General features: G+C 42.3%; 2 protein-coding genes across 3 annotated transcripts in view; one reads left to right on the forward strand and one right to left on the reverse strand.

The window, feature by feature from the left end:
• Positions 1-846: 846 nt before the first annotated feature.
• On the reverse strand, positions 847-16,815 carry LOC112560744. 2 transcript variants are annotated; one of them, XM_025232781.1, is made up of 7 exons: positions 13,571-16,815; positions 9,473-9,579; positions 9,057-9,175; positions 7,749-7,934; positions 5,778-5,871; positions 4,086-4,252; positions 847-3,411 (listed from the first exon to the last, which is right to left on the reverse strand). In XM_025232781.1, exons 1-7 carry the CDS (start codon positions 13,615-13,617, stop codon positions 3,178-3,180), a joined length of 954 nt encoding a protein of 317 aa, XP_025088566.1. In that variant the 5' UTR covers positions 13,618-16,815; the 3' UTR covers positions 847-3,177. The 2 variants fall into 2 exon arrangements, with proteins under 2 accessions (XP_025088566.1, XP_025088565.1); XM_025232780.1 differs by having other exon boundaries at positions 4,074-4,252.
• The window catches only part of LOC112559586 (transient receptor potential cation channel subfamily M member 2-like), a 33,573-nt gene continuing 27,980 nt past the window's right edge, over positions 11,487-17,079 (forward strand). The window contains exon 1 of the mRNA XM_025230917.1: positions 11,487-11,957. The gene's annotated coding sequence lies outside the window, so the exon portion shown is untranslated. The remainder of the gene's footprint in view (positions 11,958-17,079) is intronic.

The following is a 17,079-nucleotide window of genomic DNA, read 5'->3' on the forward strand; positions in this document are numbered from 1 at the left end:
TTATCTGTTTTCAGTACTTTAAATGTTTGTCTTTGGTGTTGGATGTCTATACGGTGTGACTGTGTAGGGTAGACAACAGAAGTGTTATGTGTATGGGTTCTGATCGAAAGTAAAACGAGTTATTGTTACTAGCAGTGGATTTGTTTCAGTAGTATCAGGCACTAAATTGAACACTTAGATGGGTGTACAGTGTACTGATCAGTTATTCTTCTTGTATAAGTGGCCAGAATGATTGGTTACCAGTAGATGATAAGTGTCCAAATCTTTTTTTTTTTAAAACTTTGTGGTCCCCAAGCATAGGGGAGAAAATTGGGTGTGATATCCGTGCGCCCGACTTTCTCAAACCCCCTGGTAGAACACTAGATTGCGAATACAGTAAATAAAATGAAAATAAATATCTTCAGGAGAAAGTAACAAACAAAAGATAAGCTGGAAGTCTGTCAACTATTTCCATCGGAAAGTAGTATCATTACAGTCATAGCTGTGCTGTAATAATTACACCATGGACGTGTATATAATTATAAGTTCGTGAATCGTGAATTACTCTATTTATGTATATGACAGATATAAATGACTTCCAGTTTTCCTTAACTACATTTTTTTGCCCTGGTTTTGTCATTCTGTTCTAGTACTTAGGGATTACAGATTTGCAAGAGATTTTAAATGTGAAAGAGTATCAGCTTTCAATCAGTGTGTTTGAAACGCATTTAATTAATATCATCTCATTAACGACACCAAAATGGAAACTGGTTTTATGTCCAAGAATATAATATTGTATGATGTTGAGTGTTCTGGGGCTACTTGCAGATGTTAGTGGGTAAATGTGGTCCTTTGTGTCCTTAAAGCTTTTCCCGAGATATTCATTTAATGCCAACCAAAGTCAAAGGATCAGGCATAGGCGACACTTTTGTTCGCTTATCGGATTTTGTTTTAATCCTATCAATTAGTTACAAATGCCTGCTGCTTACAAAGGTAGCACACTAGCTATATAGACAAAAAAAAAAGCTAGCGTTTTGATGCTTCTTTTCCTCGTTTTATAAATTTGTTCATTCATGACCAGACAGACACAACAAAACAAAAACAAAACAAAACAAAACAAAAAAACAGAAATTAACAAAACCCGCATTAATCACGCACGATAATGATAAGCCTTTCCCTTCAACTGCCTAAATGCTACTTAAACATGTGCATATGATATTTGTAAAGCCGGCGTGGTCCATATCAAAAAAAAAGAAACACCGAAAATATGACTGGCCGGAATAATGAGCTATTGCGTTGTTAATTTTACAAATAGAGATGTTCACATAAAAGATAAACATTAAGAAAGAGAAATGATAGAAAATTTGAGAAATTATATTTTTTCGTTTGATCGTTTTTATTTTTAAGTTCTTTCTCGGGATAAACTATTATCGCCGTAGTAAACTAACATATTCCAGCTAAGTGACATTAAGTTCCCTCGACCGGTGCAGTTTTCTCCGTGATATGTCAACCACCGCCTTCCCCCACTCCCGCCCCACGTTCTCCCCACCCCCGCCTCTTTTCCCCACAGGCCCGTTAATTAGGTCGGCCGTCCACGAATAAACTGCACAGACGCATAGATACACTCGACTCCTTTGGTACACAGGCGCGGGTCGACATTTTCAACTCGTCCGCACACGTCAGGACAAATTCTATGCATGTGTTTATCTTGTGCAAATTCGACCTCGTTGTGGTGCATCAGTGGTGAGAACGCCAAAGAAGGGTGTGTTGTGGTCTTTGATCTTCTTTTACATACACCCACCACTGACTAGTCAGTTGCCATTTCCGACCCGAAGCAGTGGAAATGATGAGAAAATAAGTTTTTAAGGTCCACGTGCGATAGACTGTTAAGCAGCTTGTTCGAAGATCCAATAGCTCGGACTTGTCACTGGAAAACTTCTTCATTCCCCTCCACGGAGAGAGAGAGAGACAGGTGAAGAGAGTTAATAAAGCAGTGATAAGAAAAGGTAACAGGTGACATTAAAATATCGAAGGTTGAGCAATCTAGTCACTATGCACGCGTTGAACCACTTGGAGACTTTTCCGCTGGAACCTAAAACTCCGCGAAAAGGCACACTGGATTGGAAATAAAGTGTTCCAGCCCCGAATTTGACGACCGTTTCTGCCTCCTGACATCTGCTTGCAGTGCCAGGATGTGGTCTTTGCGCCGCAGGCTGTTGAGTGCAAGATAACGTCTCCGTGAGTCGTTGGGTAACCCCCAGCGCTTCCACGACTCCAGCTGCTTAGACTTCTGAGCCCCGGTACCTTTCAGCGCTCCAGTCGCGACTGCCAGACTGTTCCTGGGGTTCATCTGCTGGTCCTTGTCCTCGTCGGCATCCACTTGAGAAATCGTAACCCCAGTGACCTCAAGCCTAACCGTTGTCTCCGCTGAATGTTCGGGATTTGTCCTGCAGTCAAAGGAAGTCGGACCAACCGGGACAATGTCTTCGATGTCTGACGTCACATCCTCAAGTTCGATGTCTACTACATCGCAATCATCTGCATCCTTCATTGACGACAAGCGCCTTGTCTCGAATATTTTGTCACCCTGAATGTGGGTCTCGGATGATTTATTTTTGTCGATCTGGTATTTTCTTTTACTTTCAGGCCAGCTCGTCTCGTTCCGGACGTTCGTATCTGAAACTTTTCGCTGCTCAGAGACTCTAAAAAAGACTCTAGCCTGTTTGGCAGCTTTTTTATCTTTTAGTATTTTGACAGGTGTGTACTTCACTTTGTCTATACTCTTTAAACTTTTGAAAGGAACAGCAGCACTTTTCTTGTTTTTCTTGCTGAGGTCGAACATCAGATCAGATTCCCTAACAAGTGTTTCAAAATCTCTCCCTTCGCGCGTGTTCGTCTGTGTATCTGTTGTTTCCAATACGTCTTCAAGCACAGAGTTCGCGCCCTCCGTCTCCCATCTCGATCTGAACTCTTGTCGAAATCCTCCCACTCTTTTGTCCTCGACGAGCCACATATTTCCATCTACAGTATTACTCGGTCCACGATATTGTTGAACACAGACTACAGTCGGCTTGCATTTAGGGTCGACAAGCGAGTGACGACCACGTCTGATGGCAAAGCTGTCTATGGTCGGAGTGCCTCTTGAACCGTCAGGATTTCTGTCTAGAACCGAAGACCCCGATGTAAAATGAGCACCACCTAGCGCCGGGGGAAAGCTGATGTCAAACAATGATTCTGAAGGTCGGTTGAAGCGGTAGAATGAGGGGCCAAAGGTTGCATAGTTGTATCCATTGTACTCTGGATCCGGGTGACGGTCTGGTGATAGGTGCCCCGAGTGCTGTCGCAGTCACTCCCGCTATTGGCCAGCGATGCAGATTCACTTGCGGTGTACTTGGTATAAAGGTCGTCTGGGGAGCCTCTTTCCACATCAGTCTGTACCACGAGAGAACAAACGATCAGCAAAGGCTATGGTAATAACTTATTAACGAAAATGCTAATGTCATCTCTGGATGTGTGTATGGGTGGGGGAGACATATAAGCACGGACGTGTATAGGTGGACAAAAACTTGTCTACAAGCAGTCCATTAATACAAGTTCATGATATAACGCTGTGCTGATATACTGGTCCGTAATTTGTGTCACAATGTTACAATGTTTCTATAGACTGCACCGTAGTGTGAGAGTGTGTGTGTGTTTACAGTGTGTGTCAGGATTTTTGGCCCTTCTTGCTTGTTTTCTAAGAATGCCGACACGACAACGCCTAGGATAATAAACATGCCATTCTTAATTAATATGACCAGAACTTCTTTTTATCGCATATAGTAGCATTTCAGCTGTCGAGATTATACACACTGTCCTCAAAAGTCTTAGAGATAATAATAATAAATGCAAAATCTGTAAAGCTCATACTCACACTCCTAAGGACTATGCTCTTAGCGCTTAAGAACAAGAACGAAACATGGACAGCAAACGAGGGACAGGAAAACAAACAAATAACATATGAGCTATAAAAGAATAAACAGCCGTACTAAACGAAGAATAAAATCAAATACAGAAAACGCAAAGAGGAACCAAACAATAAGAACATTTATTACAGAGTGATAGACCTCCTCAGCCTGGAGACTTGGTTCATCGTTTTCATCGCAGTCGTCATCGTAACTCTCAAGGTCGCTGTTGGATGTCTGGGTCGCAACCTCCACCGCCTGACGGTTTTTCTTTATCCGCGCAGGCGCTTTCTTAGCAGAAAAATTCTCAAGAGGAGTTTTGTTGACGTCTGGAATTTTGAAAAATGATGCGTTAATAAAAAATGTGCTCATTTGCCTCATACAAGCTACATTTGAATGAATGAACCCAAGGGGACGAATATATAGATCAACTGAAACACACATATTATAGACAGACAAGTAAATAAACGTGTTTCCTGCGCAAGTCTGAAAACATCTTGAAGGACTAGTGGACTGCATTTTTTTTTTCTTATGATAGGGTCAAGCTCTGGGCATGATACTATTTTCCAACATCTGGTTAAATGTCTGTTCTGTTCTCGAGCTATGCGTCTACAAGTATATCCATGAACAGAAAAAGGTCCAAATCAGGATCTCACGATATGTCTAATTGACATAATTATGTTCCCAGCTCTCACATCCGCTTAGGCCTTTACAACGTTAAGTATTCATGCACTATCCTGACATTTATTTGTCGACATGTATTTCGATAACGGAAGGGAAGTCTTCATCGTTTCATCCAGAGTTGGGAAAATACTATCGTGTACCGAGCAATACAATGCAAACTAATTTTGCACTCCACTGAAAGGATGTTGAGATCATATCAACATAAACGGTGCTGAGACACAAATAAAAGAATCGCGACGAGGGAATAAATAATCATCATAATCATTAATCATTTAAGAAACGCGTACACATAGTGTATCATCGATCTTCGTGAAGCAATAAGTAAAGATCAAATTGCATACAATTTTACTGCCTGTTTACAAAACATTAAAATTTGCTTACCCCGAGTATATCAGTAAGGAAGCTTTTAAAAAAATCCAACAACAGTAACATCAACATATTGTGAAATAATTCCAAGTGTCAGTTTCTATCTTGTGGTTTTGCCACGTTGGACATGGAAGGATGTGAACTTATTGTGTCTGGCCTTGACTGTAAGCAGAGACAAAAACAATCGGCATCCTCGATGAAAAAAAAGGGGGACCATATATTGGACTAGGTTCTCTACAATCAGGGAGTGTTCCCATGCAGGACACAATAATTAGACTGGGGTGTCTATAATCAAGTAACACGCCCATGTAGTGCACCTCCTGACCCCGACATCCACAGAAAGATCTGAGCCTGGGGTCAACAGGTATTGGCCTCAAGTGAAGTAAACGTTCGCCACACGTAGTCACGTACTCAGCAGGATATCTTGGCTCCAACGGTGAGTGGAGCCGTGCTGTCGGAGCTGTGACGTCACAATAGAACCTTCTAAGCTATTGTGTCTGTCAGACCACGTTGCTCATTATACCACATTGATTGGGTTAAAAGGCTTCAGATGACTCAGGGCTTATAGTAGCTCTTGCTCTATAGATTGTAGAGTCTGTTCACAGAGACTGTTGGAAGCTTATACCTCCACGTTAAAAGGTCTTACACACAGACATTAACTCTTAGGATGGCTTTTTTGTCAGGGTACTATACAGAATTCTTCATTAGCCAATTCCCTTTTCTAACTCAACACTAGTTCAATGGAAGCACTTAAATAAATCCACTAAAAGCCACTCATGTGTTCATCTTTACAACCATTTTCACCTGCACACTGCTTCAGCTGGCCAGTCCTAGTGCACAGAGTCAGTTCCTCATCTTGAAAGCAGATAACAATGTCGCAGCCCGACATTCTTCGGAACTGAAATCAGATCAGGTTTAGTCTCAGACCATGAAGTTAATCAGGGCTAGGCTGCACGGAAAATGTCTGACCCTCATTGTACCCTGATAGCACATAAAAAATATACATAAATAACAAGTATAAAGGTAATGTTTCTAAATTGTTTTTATGTTTCCTTGCCATCAGGGCAAGTCTTCGGTCTCAAATGGAAGCCGATTCCCCTAAGTTTGGTCTGAACAATCGACCTGCCACTTGAGACCGACGACTGAAGATGAATTACTAAGGCCACACATGCACTTCATCCAACGGCGATTCTTCGAAGTTAACCGCAATACTAAGTGGGCTTAACCTCATATAAAACCAACAGTTTGAGTCTATAAATATTAATGTGCTCCTTGACTTCCTGGCTTCGGTCGGCCAGTTCTCTGCATTTGTTGTATTTTCTTGGTTGATTTGTTTTTAGTCTCCACTATTTGACATACGCGTGTTTCTTCTTACCCTTGGCCTTTTATTTTTCATCTTATGCATTGAACTTGCCCATCGACTGCCGGTCTTCTCCAACGGTTTTTTCGTTTTTTTCGTCATTAATTATAATTGTGATTTACCTTACATCAATGCCTGTCACGTGCTTAAGCATTTTCCTGAAATTTTTCTCAGCTTGATGGTCATTTCGATACCAATAATTTCCTGACGATTTTATCTACCTGCCTGAGAACTGATTGCTTTCGTCACGAAAGCGGTATATGTCTTTCCGATCCGTAAATTTGAACTGTACGTAACTCGTATCTCATCTTTGCCTGTGAAAAGGATGTAATCCGGCAGAATAGCGATTTGGGGCTTCCATTAGCTTCACTAAACGAGCCACAGGATTTGTCCTGTTTATTGTCGCTGCATATTATTTGCATGATTATGTGTGTCAGAGAGGAAGAAATACGGGTTTTATAGAACTATTATTTTCCTTTTATTTGTTCTTGTTCTTGTTTATTTTTATTACGCAAGTAGGTTGTGGTCTGTATGCTTCATAATCAAATATTTTGTGTCGATATTTTTACGTCTTTAATTTTGTCACGTGCACTGGACCTGTTAATTTAGTGGGGTAAAGCTCTATATAAATATACTGAATCTATATAAATATATCATCGTCATCATCATCATCTCACTTTATAAGATGTGCATGTTAACATTCTGATGACAGTTTCTGTTATGCTGATCGTGTCTGGCAGCAATGCTCAGAAAGAGATTCGTCTGGGGTGTCCGTTTTATGACTGAAACTTCGAATTAATTCGCGCCAAATGTTAAATGTCAAAGTGCATGTAAATACCACCCTGATAATTGAGAAAGTGCGCAGAGTTTAGAAAAAAATATTCCGTTCAGCCTGTTGTATATTGAATTAGTATCACTATTTGAGACACTGGCAGGCTTTGCTGGCTAAATCGGAGAGGAAACTTAACAGAATGATTACAGAGAAAGAAATTAGTGAGGTTTTAATAAACATGCATATCTCTCGCATATCAAGAGCATTTACGAAGAAAACCAATTTGATCAGCGGCATATGTACACACCTATTTCTCTAGCAGAGCACGGGCACAAGTAATATGAATCAAGCATTTTCATCACACCAAGCTGAAATGACACATTCATACCGCATAAGGAACTCGATCAGTTCCACAGTACTTACAAAATTTATGAGTCAACTATGCCTTACTTTAAAAACCGAAACATATTTTTTTAACAGGAAAGTTTTCCTGACCTTTGTATTAAAAGGAAAAGTATTTCAGTGATAATTTTCCTCACTAACAGTGTGTTGGTATTGAAAACTAAGCCCATAATACTTTTGCTGATGCTTTATAACTTAACTGGGTATTGTACCCCGTAATCCTGCTGTTGCGTGCGTTTACCTTATAAAAGAGTTTCCTCAACCCTGCCACTGGGAGACAAAGGAGAGAGAATGGAACCTTGCCCATCCAAGAACAGGAAGTGGTTTCCGTTATTTTGTTGGTGATGACCAGACGTCCACCACAAACTTTGCAAGAGGTCTTCAGCACCGAGCTGCACCATCGCTGGACTCGGCAGTTCAGGTCCAGCTGATAAAAAACGCGAGCGCGCGCGCACACACACACACAGACGCAAGAAAGAACGGACAAATCATGTCATTAGAACTTGTAAAAGTAAGTGTCGCTTTAATAGTTAATTTGTGCTACAAATTGCTCCCTTCACAATGTATTAAGACATGGAATGTTGAGAACGGAAGAAAGGTGGCTACAACGTCCGCTAAGAAACCATAGAACAATTTTTTTTAAGATTGAGTTTCTATAAAGGAAGGCACACGCACATACTACCCACGCTGAGAAATCTGTTACAGAGTGAAACATTCATTTTTAACAATCGGGCTGTGATCGGGTGCCGCGTGCACACCACGCAAATGGGCGCGAACTGGGTAGCTAATGATTAGCAGCTAAAATCCATTTGCTATTCTTGACCTCAGAAGTGACAGCCTAGATATAGAGTTCCATCATATTTACTCAATCATCAACATATTGCTATCATATAAGCCTAAAATGTATTGCTTGCTTGAATAATTATGAACTTACTGACTGACAGATTTATTTATTTATTTTAAAGAGGTTAAACCCACACAATCTGCTGTAGTAGGCGTTGGATTATTTTGCTCTGTCCGGTTTAAACACTGATTCAGTATAAAAAGATTTCTAGTGGGAAAGGGAAGGGGATCATCGCCAAACATTTCTTACTGAGAACTGGAGGCCCAACGTGTCCGAATACCATAGCCTACACGTGGCCAGATAAAAGCAGAAGCTGGAGCGATACCTGGTACTTCTCTCTCATGACGAGGTGTGCAGCTCATGACACAAATCCATCTGGATTTTCTCCAGCTTGATTAAGCTGCTGTTTCTTCGAAATGGCCGGTCCATAACGGGTACAGAGGTGATGTAGGCGGGGGGTTAGTTTTCTATTGATCGGATCAAAAGGTCGCTGATTCGAGACTTGCCTAGAGGCTAGAGGCCAGGGCCTTGAAAACTACCATCTAGCCTCACCCAAAGATCTTCAATAGAGATAACCTTCTCTCTCCAGTTTGCGTCGACTGTTGTTTGTAATGAATGATTTACGTGCTATCTTTCAATTTTCCTTCCACCCAACCCCCTTACATTGTACGCACACAAGCTTTGAAATGAATGTCCTTTACTTACCACCACGCTGAAGTCGCGGTGACTGAGGAAAGCTGTGGCAGCGCTGGACAACGTCTGGTGAAGATCAGACCTGACTGTGTCGTTGTGCGGGTTGACTGCTATCACCCACAGGTCTGGAACTGAAAACATTCAAATCTTTTTTTTTTCTGAGTCCACGTTTCACCTTTATTCGGTTAAAACAAATCGACTGAAGAGAAAAACAAACATGTCTCAATGCTTCTCTAAGTTTAGTGCCTTTTTATTTATTTATTTTTCACGGTTGTTTGTTTTTTTCTTATTTTTGATCTATTGTTTTGGTTCCCTGAAAAGTGATAATTGAGTCTCTCGTGGATGATGCTTTTGTCATATAAGATGAGACATTGTTTGGTATATAAATCCAACGTGGACGGACGCACAAACACACACAGAGTATGCACCTGTTTTGTTTCCTTTTGACAGGAGCTGAATAAGCAGCAATGATATCCGGTCTGTAAGCCGGGAGTGAACAGCCATGAGGTGGTTGTACGTGTCCACAATAATTGTCCTGGAGAAATATTGTTAGCCACACCAGATCAGCCATTGTTGTTTACTAATTGGTATATAGCGATTATTTATAACTGACAAGAAACTAGGCGTGACATATGAACTGGGATCTTGTGTAATATATCACAGTGCTACTGACACTTCTCAGAGTTTCATCCATCCCTATCTCTCCCCCTCTCCGCACACCTGTTTATTTGGTCTCTCTCTGTGTGTGACTGAAACCACTGATGTCCCTCAACAACCCATGAATTTACCGCTAGAATGTGAAAGGTGTACAAGACCAGATGACATAAAGCATCCTGAGACGAATGATGTCATTGTGTCAGACTTGGCTTATCTGTCAGGTGCTAACAGTCATGAGGTGCATCGGATATAGGCGGCTTCTTCCCTATTCCCTTGCTGCCTTCGTGCATCCGTCAGCTCGCACCTCTAACAGGTGATTTTTTGTTTTTCGGTTTGCGTTACCGGTGTGCCTTATTCGAACCACCTTCGCAGGAGTGGTAAAACACGAAGGAACTGAAGTCAACAATAAAACAGGGTTCATGGTGTTGGCACACTACTGTTTGTTTATCGACTGCTGCCGTGTGGTTTTCCATTCTGTGGTGTGCGCTTGCGTTGCCACATCATCGATCGAATGTTTTCAATCGTTGCTCGTCAAACGTCCTTTGTACCAATCGACAAACGTTGCAGAAAAATAACATACGTAATCTTCTTCATTGATAATGTATGTTCCAGTATCTCATGTGATGGCGACGATATTGTAGCAGTTAATCTATCTAAAAAGACGGCGCTGTTTTGTATTTGGATGTCATAAAAAGCACCTTCGGTATTTGAGGACACGATCAACCGGGGTAGAAGATACTGTTAGCAAATGGTGCGTCACTATCTGCATTCCATGACGGAAGGGAGAGAGAGAGAGGAGGATGGAGGATACAAGAGACAGGGTGAGGTGGAACTGGCTCCGAGATCGATCGACTGCCTAGAGTTCGAAACGGTATGGTTGCAGACTATTTCTACTGATAGAAAAATAGCAGATAAAGGGTTTAGTCAGTCAGTCTGTAGCGACCCTTAGACAGCCTAGGTGCACTTGTGATGCACCTTCAGACATTTTCTCGCGTAGGCAAAGCCTTGTCATTGTGCGCGTGTGTAGGTGTACGGGTGTGTGGGTGTGAATAAGGGTGTGTGATGGAGGTGGTACAGTGGTATTGTATGTGCACCTGTAAGTTAGCATGTGTATGTGTACATACATGTGTATGCACTTGCATATGTGATATTTTAATGTGTGTATGTGTGTGTGTGGGTTATTACTCATATTCTCATGCCTCTCTTTTATCATTCCTTCCTGTTCATATCAATTTGAAAGTCAATTTATTTAATGTGATACATATTCAGTTTTGTGTGTGTGTGTGTGTGTGTGTGTGCGAGTGCGAGTGCGCGTGTTTATGTCATTCTTTACTACACTTAGACTTTAACATAATAACCAAAGAAGTTTTAGGAAGATTTTTTTTTTGAATTTGAACATGTACTATTTTCTTTCCTAAATTTCGCCTTGCTCAGTGGGACCACATGATTCTAGACACAGGAAAAGAAAATATAGACAAGAAAACGACAGCATCCGACTTTTGCTCTCAAAAAAGGCGAAGGAACTGACAGGAAAGGGAAGCATGGACCTTATAAATTGTTTGATGATGGTCCTTGCATAGTAGTGCATCTGTGCATGATCTTGATCTCATTGAGCAAAGGCTGCCTGGAACACAGTACACTTGTACAGACAGCTTTTTCTGGCAGTGACTCGATCCGCCTTTACATTAAGCTCCTATATAACGAAAAACACTCCCGTCGTGTACTTGTGACCCAACACGCCGGGTGGAAATAATGATCTGGGTGCCAACAGGCTGCGTGCATTGTAAGCCTAATACTGAAGGGTGTGTGTGTTTATATGTACGTCCTGCATCCGGTCTGCGGTCGCGAGCTGCAGCTGCAGACGTGGGTTTGAGGGTCCTACACGTTTCAAGGAAGAAATATTTGACAGATGAGAGATATCTTTCGAGGGCCGCTTCCCTCATCCGCCACCCCTACCACCTCCCCCTTGCAAGACGAGTACGATGTAATAATTTATATCCGCCTGAGAGATCAGTCCACACGTTTCCGGCGGCGAAGCAGCTGTAAACAACACGAGGTCACTTGCTTTATGTATGTCACCTTTGTCGACCGAAAACGAGGCTGTGACGTCATCAGTAGAGGTTCGGATCGGCCTGACTGAACTAATGTCAAGTTTGTATAACTCGCCTGCGACTTGAACAGCTGAGCCAGGTCTGACGAGGAGAGGAAAGCTGTGGGAGCTTTTGCTGAGCTAATGATGAAGCTCGAACAATCCTGGTAAGTTGCAAGAAGAATGCTTGTATATGGTGTTCTATACTTATACTGGGTCTACACCTACTCATCCCCTGAGTACAATTACTGGTAGTGGTGGTGGTAACAGTGGTATGTGTACGTGTATGTGTACGCGATCTGAAGTTTAAAACAGAAACTGTCAGGTGATGGCAGTCGTGGTGCAATTTCTGGAATTTCTGTAGCTCTGTTCAAAGGCTACGCCTATTTTTGCGAATTGTCGGGCAAGAAAGTTTGCGGAGGAGTGCAACGGCCAATGCTGACGCCCGACCCGTCACCTGATCCCAGGTGTGAAGCAGGGGTAAGCATGCCGCATGCTAAACACTTTCTCCGCCTATTCAGGCGAGTTGTAACTTAAATTACTGTATCTCCTGATAATCTCTCTCTCACGCACGTACACACGTTCGCGCACTCTTTCTTACTCATTGTTTACTTTAGCGGTATATTTTCTTTTCAGGTTTTCCTCTTTCTAGACTCTTAGTCCCTTTAAGCCTACGGAAGTGCTCATTAAAAGTCAACAAGCGAGATGTTTTTAAATGACAGGGCTGGGCTCAGTTCGTGATAATTTGTCGCAGAACATACTGAGTCAGACATAGCCCTTCCCTTTCTAGAGATACACGCCTACAAACATTCCCATGTTGAGAACACTGCCAAAGGTTCTAGCATCAGGAATATACATGAGTACGTTAATGTGTTACCAAGGGACAGCTAGTACTGTATGTTAATTAGGCATGAACATTCACGATGTCACATGTTGGACTTTTTCTGAACAGGGTGATGCTTGTATGCCTATATCTCTAGAATAGGAAGAGGAATATTCAGATTGTGGTTAATAGAAAGCCTGCACTGAGTTCAATCCTTTGATTGAAGAAATAAGTTTTTTCTTGTTGCAGACATGCAACTTCTCTGCCAGGCGCTGTTAGTGTCTACTGTTAAGCCGCTAGAGCGCCACCAAACGATCTAAGCTAGAAGTAAATGATAACATGGTTTGAAAAAGCGATCTGTTAGTCGCCACGAAGAAAACGAGTAGCCTAATGGAAGGGTTATATCCTAACCTAATGATAAGTCACAGTGGTTCCAACCTTTTCGCGCCCGAAGGCCGCACTGGACATGATATAAAATCTCGCGGGGCAGAACATGGCGGTTTGTGCCAGAATGCTGACGGTAAAAATGAAATTATGTTGTGTCTGGTTAAAATGAGCGAGCCGGATATGGCCCGCGGGCCGTAGGTTGGGCACCCCGGGATTAGACCAACGGCATCCGAGCTCGGAGGCTTGAACACCCTTTAGATACCCGTTTGATTCAGCGTTCTTCACCTTTCCCATCTGATCCCCCCCGTGAAATAGATACATTAGAACCTTCGGGATGGTAAAGCAACTCAGGATAGGAGACGGGCACCGCCATCATTATGAAAAAGCTAATAACCCCGAAATAAGTATATTTGCTAGCCTCTCGCTCTCAAACAAACCACCCACCCCGATTTTTCAAAATCTCATGTTACTTGTTAAACACACACCACATCTAAAGTATACTTACCCCGAAAAAAATCCATAAACGTAACATGTTACATGTTAAATATTGGCCACACCTATTATACTTACCAAGAAAATCCGTCCCCGGAAGGAGCCCCTAGAGTTGCCGGCTCCATACTTGCACTATGAATGAAGACGTTCACCTGTTCGTCGTTGAACTGGATGACTTCTTGCTTGCGTCGCTGGAACAACCCAGCCAGCAGGGATGGCTGTTTCTTGAAATTCTTCCCAGGTGATGATGCTCAGACCAGGGAGGTCTTCGAGGTTCTCAAACGGAAGCGTCACGTTAGGAGGGTTCACGTCTGCGCACAGCACACAGTCTCTGGTGTCCGTTCGTCGAGGATCGGTCATAGCAGCCTTCTGGATGTTTTTTTGATTTTTTAGGGAGAAGGGGTTCCGCATACAGGTCTTTCGTTTATTTTAACCTTCTTTTCTTTTGGGACTCTAGGGCTTTGTTGCTTTGCTACAAGAGTTCGGCAACGTCTTGTTGCGATCACAGGATAACCGTTGTAGATCCGTTCTTCCTTAGAGACATCAGTTAGTGAAGATGTGTTTAAGCGAACAATGGAGACGAAAATGTCGATGAGGGTTTCTTGCCGTTTTAGAAGCAGCCTTCTCTTACTTCATTATGACTTCTCTTTCATCAGCTTTTGTCACCGTCTTTACTTCGTCCTTTTGCTCACGCCTTTTTAACTCACATGCGACAATTTCGTTTAGAAACAGCTGTTAATATTGCTAATGACTGTCTTCAGAAACTGATTATGGGCTCAGTTCGACGACAAAAGAAGGTTATGAAAGACAATTTTGTCAGACACCACGTGCAGCTTCTAGCATAATATAATATATCCCGTTGTTAAAGTGTCACAAAGTGGCGTGAATGCGGCCATTATTTTTTATTTTTTTTTGTTCACATTTCCTCACGTACCCTCCTACCTCTGCCGTACGAAGAAACAGGTTTTTTCTCGAACACAAGACAGCGTCACTATCAGCCATAGACACATGTGTTTTGTTTAGGCGTTTCCGTGTCGCTAGGTTATACATTAATCGTGGTGGTTGACTGTTGTGTCTAACGAGCCACCAACCAAGCCATGAACTTCTTTCAATTCTTGCTTCAATGATTCGATGACGATTTAAGTAGGACTTAAACTGAATCTTCAAGCTCTAAGTAATGCATAGAGCTCATTAGTTCAAATCAGTCTGATTTCTTTTATAAATAATCAAGTCAGTATCTTAAAAAAAGGTTAACTAATGATTACATGGATGGCTAACCTGTTTTATTCTTTCATTCCTCCAGCAGTGGCGATAGGAGTAAGCAAAGTGGCAGCCATAGAGTTATGTACATATACCATTAGCTCCGGGATTTCAGTAGCCCTTCTGCTCACAAGTTTGTCTCTTTTTTGTTCGTTCGATCCTTTGATCTCCTATTTGGTGAACATCTGATATTCCAATCAGTTCATTGTTCTGGAGTATAACATGTTACGGCTTTCCATGCAGTGAATTTCAGAATTCGTTTTCTTCATACTTAAGCCATCTCTTTTTAAACATTCTGTAGCTTCTCGTCCAGAAAACCTGTCGAGAGAACTCCAAGACATTCACGAGACTCCTCTTAGCCCGTGGCTCCACGATGTAAGCAGAAGTCGTACGGAACTGTCGATCTGTGACCGTGTCGTCTGTGCTGGGGGTCTGTTGTCAACGGTTGGTTACACAGATTACACACACCAGGTGTGGTCGTCAGGTGATTGTCTTGTACCGCGTCTACAGTTCAGTTCTTGATACCTTTAACTTTTTCGAGGGTGTATGCTGCGTTAATGTGTTAGTGTGCTTCGAGAAACAAACGATCAGTTTATCTTACTGTGTGTGTGCATCCTTGCCTGTGTACATACGTGATTGTGTATATGAGCGGGGAAGTAGTACATCCCTAGACAGTCAATCAAAGAGACAGCAAAGAAAGTACAAAGCTTACCTGTCACCAAACCTAGGAGTTTCTTCTCTAATATTAGCATCTTTATTGTCGACACAGAAAAACCAGGTCAAGCGCACTGTGTTGCTGCAGTTGGAGGATAAGTTTTTCGAGCATTTTTCTTCACTGCCGCTTGTCGACTGTTTTTAGTTTTGTTTAGGGTTGTTGTTGTTTTGTTTGTTTGTTTGTTTTTAGTCTTGTGGTTGTGTAGTATGAGCTTGACACCCATCATTACATTGTATTATTGTCAGAGCATTCTACCTGTGAGCTCATGTTGATGAATTTTTCCATTCTTTAATTTAAAAACAAAATAATGCTTGTGAATTATTTGAGAAACTGCCCTGACCGGATCGTCAAATGCGACTGGTGTTTGGGTGGAAATAGGAATGAGGACACCCCCTTCACAGTAATAAACTTGCGTTCCACAGCTAAAATGCGAATGTTGTCGAGCGTCTGACCGGCTTTGGCCAAGTTGTGCCTCAAGGTAACATAAAACCAACGGTCTTGGGGCGAACGTTGGGACATTAGAACTTTGGTCAACATGTTGAGAGAAGTGAAGCTTGTCGACCAGCACAACTGCTAACACAATGACTTTAAGGCATTTGGGAGACTTTGATGCTTTGGTACTTTGTCCCGTTAGAACGACCTTTAACACAGTCTTGTTTGTAATTTGATGAAACCTCGCTAACGCATGTCAGTGTGACAGTGTTCCCCATAATATTTCCAAGCTAACACCCTTTGGACGCTTCGGGTCTGTGACGTGCTGGCTGAGAACGGTTCGCGGACTGTCAAAGTAAACATGTACGTGGCTAATTCATTTTGAACTTTTCCGCCTTTACATATATCCCTCCCTCGACCCCATCACCTACCCCCGCCCCTCCCCACACACACACTCACTTATGCATGATGCATTTCTTGCGGCGTAGTCTCTTATCAGCTGGAGAGAGGGGGAAAAACAATGGTGCAATCGTCTTAACTTCGATGTATCTCTTGGGGTTGAAGATGGCAGATCAGTTTTCGTGACCAACTGACCATCTATAGATCATAAGAAGCATGAAGTATGGTAAGAAAGTCTTGCACAAATGACCACAATGCTGCATCCGAAATAGTCTTGCAGATCGCCACGGCTCGGATTTTATACACGTCCGTGGTCACGGCATCTCGCAGCAAAATAGAACTTGCCTGTGATGCGATGGAGATCAATAATATTCACCTGTCACCAGTGATTGAAAACAATCGACGTGGTTCAAAATCTGTTCAAGACCGATAGTCTGGGAGGGAAAGTGCTGGAGTGTACCTTAATTATTTTTAAGCGAACAATACTGAGAGAACGTGTTTTATTTCATCAATCATCGTTGTCATCATCATCCCCCTATTGGCTATTGGAGACGTCACACTCTCGATCTTACTACCAAACCTCTCCTCTCGTGTTTCTTTCCCGTTCTCTGGGATCTGTTGAAGGCCTGATTCTAAAGGTCATTGACCAGCTTGTTCTTTTGTGTGTCTTGTCTTGACGCCTCTCTCTCTCTTTTTTTTTTGTCTGACACGCCTATCTGTTCCTGTTGTGCCCCAAACAGGATTGCAGACGACCTCTCCGGGCCTCTTGTAATTGTAATCG

Source organism: Pomacea canaliculata, linkage group LG3, assembly GCF_003073045.1.
Source record: "Pomacea canaliculata isolate SZHN2017 linkage group LG3, ASM307304v1, whole genome shotgun sequence".
Classification (NCBI taxonomy): domain Eukaryota; kingdom Metazoa; phylum Mollusca; class Gastropoda; order Architaenioglossa; family Ampullariidae; genus Pomacea; species Pomacea canaliculata.